Raw genomic sequence first — 5,862 nt, 5'->3', positions numbered from 1 at the left:
ATGCCCCACAAATGTAATATAGAATACAAATAAATAGTTAACAAGTCCACTACCATAGGCGATAAAGATCTTATGGAGAGTGAGAGAGATTGTGTACCATAGTCAATAAGTGCACTACAATATACATATACATAGAAATGTATGAGAGTATGTGTGCATGTGCACTTATAACAATCTTCCTCCCATGGGCACTAGAACCATGATGACAAAGGATCAATGACAACTTCTGAGTGTTTCACAAGGTCGGTGTGTGCAATCCACTCCAAAGAGTCATGAATCCCAAATGACAAGCCGATTGTGCTAGAGCCATAGCCAAGAAATCAATCAAAAATAAATGTGACACTAACCAAGTAAGAAATGGGTTGCAAAGGAGGGTGCTGCAAGTCCAAAAGCTTCTTTACTGAAATGGCATTTTTTACGAGAAGCCGTAAGGCCTACATTAGATTCCATGGACTCGGGGGGATGGTCGGGACTCGGGGGGGATTCGATGTCTATGTGTGTGCGACGTGTGTGTGGAGAGAGAGAGAGAGAGAGGATTCGATGTGTGTGTGTGTGTGTGAGGGAGAGAGAGATTACGGGTGTGCGTGTGTGTCTCTCTGGGGACTCGGGAGAGAGAGAGAGAGGGGGGAGAGAGAGAGGCTTTTTGTTCACATCATAAAGTTTTTCGTCTGTCTGACACTGGACAGTCTGAGAGAGAGAGAGAATCGCCGGTGAGAGAGAGAGAGAGAGAGATGATCACATCATCACATGAGAGAGAGGCCGGGGCCCGGGACTCGGGAGGCTGGGGGTGGGGGTGAGTGAGCGTCGAGCGAGCACTACCTATCACGTGTGAAGGAGGAGAGCTCTTTTGGGTCCTCCTGAGTCCTCATTCAAAGACTGACATCAATCATCTCGTGGGTTATAACATAATAGTAGTGCTTCACCCTCTGCACTCTTAAGACCTTTCTCCTCTTCCTGCAGCTTCAGAACCCCCCCCCCCCCCCGCCTCCCCACTTCTCAAAAGCCCAATTTCAGTAAAGACTCACCTCTAGTAGCATAGTAGACACCACTGCTCTTCCAATGCCATAAGATCTTTCCCTTCCTCTGAGCGAAGAGAAATAAGCCATGGAGATTCCACAGAGAACCCCAGCCCTTCTCCTCTCCCTTGCATTCCTGTATTTGCCTCTCATCCATGCCTCTGTCAATAATACCAGCTTCGTCTTCAATGGATTTGACTCCACTGACTTGTCCCTCAGTGGGATTGCTATCTATGACTCAAGGCTGATCAGGCTCACAAACCTCTCATCCCGCCTGTTCGGCCACGCGCACTACCCGCAGCCGATCCGCATGAAGGACACCACCACCAACCTCGTCTCCTCCTTTGGGGCCACATTTGTGTTCTGCATCAGCCCTCTGTATTCTGACATTGGGGGCCATGGCATGGCCTTCATGATGAGCCCTTCCCTCAGCACCAGTGGCGCCTTCCCTAGCCAGTACCTGGGCTTGCTCAATTCCACCAATGAAGGCAAGTTATATAACCATCTGTTTGCAGTGGAATTTGATACAGTGCAGGACCTGGAGTTTGGGGATATCAATGACAACCATGTGGGGATCAACCTCAATTCAATGATCTCGAATCACTCCCTGCCAGCTGTGTATTGGCCCTCTTCCGGTAACAAGGTAGACATAAACTTGAAAGGGGGAAAAGTTATCCAGGCTTGGATACAGTATGATGGGGTAAGGCAACAGCTCAATGTGACAATAGCCCCTGTGGGGCAGCTACAACCCATGATCCCTCTACTGTCTGTTCATCTTGATCTCTCTGAAGTAGTGCAGGAGTACATGTATGTGGGATTTTCTGGCTCAACAGGGGTCATCTCTGGCATACACAGTCTGTTATCATGGAGCTTTAGTAGTAATGGAGTACCGCAAAGCTTGGATCTATCAAAACTTCCATCCATGGTACCTGCACTTCCCCCTTACAAAACCAAGCGTTTCATCGTAGCAATAACAATTACTTCGATTTTGTTGCTGTCCATCCTCTGCAGCCTTGCAGCATTCACATGGCACAAGTGGAGCCAAAGAGAGATCGTGGAGGATTGGGAGCTAGAATATGGGCTACACAGGTATAGCTATACTGAACTCAGGATTGCAACCAGAAAGTTCCATGAAAAGGAGCTGCTCGGAGTGGGGGGATTTGGGCGCGTGTACAGGGGTGTACTACCTAGCTCTGGTCTTGAGGTTGCTGTCAAGAGGCTGTCCAGAGAATCTGACCAAGGGGAGAGGGAGTTCATTGCAGAGATGTCAAGCACAGGACGGTTACGCCACCGTAACCTGGTCCAGCTCTTGGGTTGGAGCAGGAGGAAGGGTGAACTGATACTTGTATATGACTACATGCCTAATGGCAGCCTGGACAAGGCGCTGTTTGGGAGGACGGCGGGGAAGCTGCTGACATGGGAACAGAGGTACAGGATTTTGCAGGGCGTGGCAGCGGGAATGTTCTATTTGCACGAGGGATGGGAGCAGCAGATCCTTCACAGGGATGTGAAGGCCAGCAATGTGTTGCTGGACACAGAGATGAATGGGAAGCTGGGTGATTTCGGCTTGGCAAGGCTGTATGAGCATGGGCAAAACCCAAACACAACAAGGGTGGTGGGTACATTGGGCTACCTGGCACCGGAATTTGCAAGGACTGGTAAGGCTACAACAGCCACAGATGTTTATAGCTTTGGGGCCTTGCTTCTGGAAGTTGCAACTGGGAGGAGACCCTTGGAGCACACCAGATCAGAAGAGGATTTGCTACTGGTGGATGGGGTATGGGAGCTGTATACACAAGGCAAAGTCTTAGAGGCAGGTGATCCTAGATTGAGGGGTGACTATGATGTGGAGGAGATGGAGAGAGTGCTAGTTTTGGGCCTCTTGTGTACACATTCTATACCCTCAGTCAGGCCTATGATGCGGCAAGTGGTGCAAATCCTTGCCAAGGATGCTCCTCTTCCTCCTGTCCCACCACCCCACTTTGGTCCTGTTCCTGCTCCTTCACAGGAGCGCAGTGCTCGCAAACATGACACTCAGACTCTCTCTTTCTCTTCAACCTCCCTCAGATCTTGGAGCACTCTTGATGCTAGCACGCACCTCAGTGCTAGATAAATACCTGATGTGTCAGAGACATTACCCCTTCTTGTATAAGCCTTCCCATGATTTTGCAGGGAGATGGATTTTGTAAAGGCAAGAATTTTTTGTGAGATGCATGAACGGTGATTTACAAAGAGTATAGGAAGAGTGAGTGTGTTTGGAGGCATTCAAGGTACATCAGCCACATAATTATTGGCTGAACTGATGTACGGCCAACACTGTTTTGAGATGGTGAAGGGTACTTTAGATGCATTTATATGTGCTGTGCAGGCATTCAAGGTTCATCAGCCACATGTTAATTTGTCTGTGAGGACCTTTTAAACCTCAACATGATGTTGTGCAGTGGCAGGAGAATGAGCAACCCATAACATGTGAGGACCAGTGCTTGCTTGCTTCAGCATGTGATGAGACAATGGCTAAGGTGTGGATAGGTATAAGCAGATTCTAGAACCATCTATCCTTTTCCCTCTCATCACAGGATTACAAGAGTTCTAACTTTGGTTCAGGGTTTGGAGATAGTGTTTTTGGTTGAACCATACATGAATCCTTCTCATCTTAGTTAGAGAGGAATCCTTTTGTTCAAATTTCAACAATTGTAACAGAAAGTTAAGCTTATTGATGGGAAGTTCTGCTGTATTCTTTTGCTCTTTTGATCACATGTCAACAAAATTCTTCTAATAATTCTGAGAAGGCTTCTTTCAAATTTGAAGGGCCTCTCAGATGAAGTGAACCCAACTGTTTCTTAAGTTACTTTGATTGTGAGAGAAGGTGTTCATATATTTAAAACAGGGTCAATATATCATAATATCTTGAAATATTTTTGTCAAACAAGTAGTGAATTTTTAAGTTTAGGCTTGTTCAATTCAGGGGAGAATATTATTGCCTCTCAAGGTGGTGATTTTTTAAGTTTAGGCTTGTGAAATTCAGGGAAGAATCTTTGGAGAATAGGATTGCCTCTTAAGAGGATTGTATATCTACCCCCTGACACACCAATATGACAACTTATTTATCAAATAAGAATAATAACCAATCTAAAAAGAAGGTGATCAAGTCCTGTGAAAGTGTACCTTTCAGGATATGGATTTTGGTATTTGCAATGTAGGTCAAAGATTAGATTCTAGTAGCTTTTCCTGCAAGTGGATATAGGTTTTTGACTTGAAGCATTCTTCTATAATACTCTTCCAATAAGTCTCAATGCTCATGATTTCCTCTTGACTGTCACTTAAATCAATGAGCCCTTCCCTTTTGACTTTAACTCTGCAAAGGCTTGGCTTGTGCATTCCTTCCAAGGATGTAGAATCTAATTATCAATGAGGATCTCAATTGCTTGTCTTTTAGCATAGCCTAACCCAGTTTAGTGACAATTTCAAGGAAAATAAGCTCATTGGTACACTCTTTTGGCTCATGATAAGTCTTGTAGTGGAATTGAGGAGAAGACTTTGATTTTGGATGCTCTAGAAAGGAAAGCCGAGCTTTTTTTAAAGCCTTTGTGCAGTGAGTTTAGAGCAATTAATAGAAAAGGTGGGGGGGGGATGCTTGTTTTACCTGCCTTATCAAGAAGCTTCACTTAGATCCCCTAAGAGAGCTTGTTTCCAAGTAATTCTGCTATGTAATCCTGCCTCATCAAATGCCTTCAAAAGCATTCTCCAACACCTTTTTATCTCATAACAGTCCCAAAAGGTATGTTTCACTGTTCCTTCTCTTCTCTTACATAAAGGACATATTGGTGACTTCCCCAAAAACTTGGTTTATCCTTGGTATCTTGTATGCCACCAGCCTCCAAAAAGGACATATTGATGACTTGCCCATAAACTTCAGTTTATCCTGGGTTGGTAGCTTGTATGCCACCACATTCCAAAGGGCTACATTCAACTTGAAAGATGGGGTGGCCTTCCATCTTTTCTCCATTCATCTCTTTTAAGCACAGGCTACGCTCCTTGGGTCCTCCTTGTTCCAGTCTCTTTGTGCCTTTAGGATAAACTTGCTATCAAATACCATAAATTCTTTAGTGGTTTCCAGAAGTCTTGCCTCCTTATCACTATGGTTCACCCATCCCTTCAAATCCCAAGCTTCCCTTACAATGTGTCACAGTAGGCCCTTTTTTTTGGAGAAAACTTGCATCAACCATTCCTTCTCAGCTTCTGCGAGGTGAAAACTCCCTCTTGATCTGATTGATCTCTTTCCATGCAATGTTAGAACCGTCCCAAACATCCTCCCATCTATTGATGCCTTTGGCTGCTATGGCATATGCCATCTAATATTAGGTTTGTCTGTAATATATGATTGCTACCATCATACGTTGTCCTCACGCATTCTCTTAACATTGCCACCCAGGGCTGATCACCATCAATTCTTTTAAAGATCTGGAAGGCAAGGCGAGTCACCTTTGCATGTAGGCTCTTCTCTACTAGTGTCGTTTGTCTCTAGGAGATGGTGGTAATGTTCGTCTACTCATGAAAGACCAACAAAAAGATATAAACATTGATTCCAACTTCCTCCAAGACCATAGCATTAAATACCATCATTGGTGTCATACATGACTTCAATATTGTTATTCTCCATGCTAATCCCAAAGACAAGTTGCTATACCTGCATATTCTCTCTCAATCTTCCCAACAACCACTCCAACATCTGAGAATTTGTAATCATAAAACCTGTGGGGGCTCCCAAATACTTGAAACCTGTCCCTTTCCTATTATCTTGCATCCCAAGTGCTGGAACTCCTCCCCATTCTTTTCCCAATCGAGT

At 44.9% G+C, this 5,862-nt stretch overlaps 1 protein-coding gene across 1 annotated transcript; it reads left to right on the top strand.

Annotated features, from left to right (window-relative positions):
• Nucleotides 1-957: 957 nt before the first annotated feature.
• On the top strand, nt 958-3,830 carry LOC148032724 (L-type lectin-domain containing receptor kinase S.4-like). Its single transcript, XM_087683378.1, has one exon. It carries the CDS (start codon nt 1,105-1,107, stop codon nt 3,127-3,129), a length of 2,025 nt encoding a protein of 674 aa, XP_087539504.1. The 5' UTR covers nt 958-1,104; the 3' UTR covers nt 3,130-3,830.
• The last annotated feature ends 2,032 nt before the right edge of the window (nt 3,831-5,862 follow it).

The sequence above is a fragment of the Lygodium microphyllum genome, chromosome 8, assembly GCF_053477565.2.
Source record: "Lygodium microphyllum isolate KBCC chromosome 8, Lygodium_microphyllum_v1.1.10, whole genome shotgun sequence".
Classification (NCBI taxonomy): Eukaryota; Viridiplantae; Streptophyta; class Polypodiopsida; order Schizaeales; family Lygodiaceae; genus Lygodium; species Lygodium microphyllum.
The sequence above is the reverse complement of the archived record's forward strand: the minus strand, read 5'-3'. Positions and strand labels throughout refer to the sequence as shown.

Bases quoted from the DNA above. Each gene is read 5' to 3' on its own strand.
- LOC148032724 (XM_087683378.1), top strand. From the start codon at position 1,105: ATGGAGATTCCACAGAGAACCCCAGCCCTTCTCCTCTCCCTTGCATTC.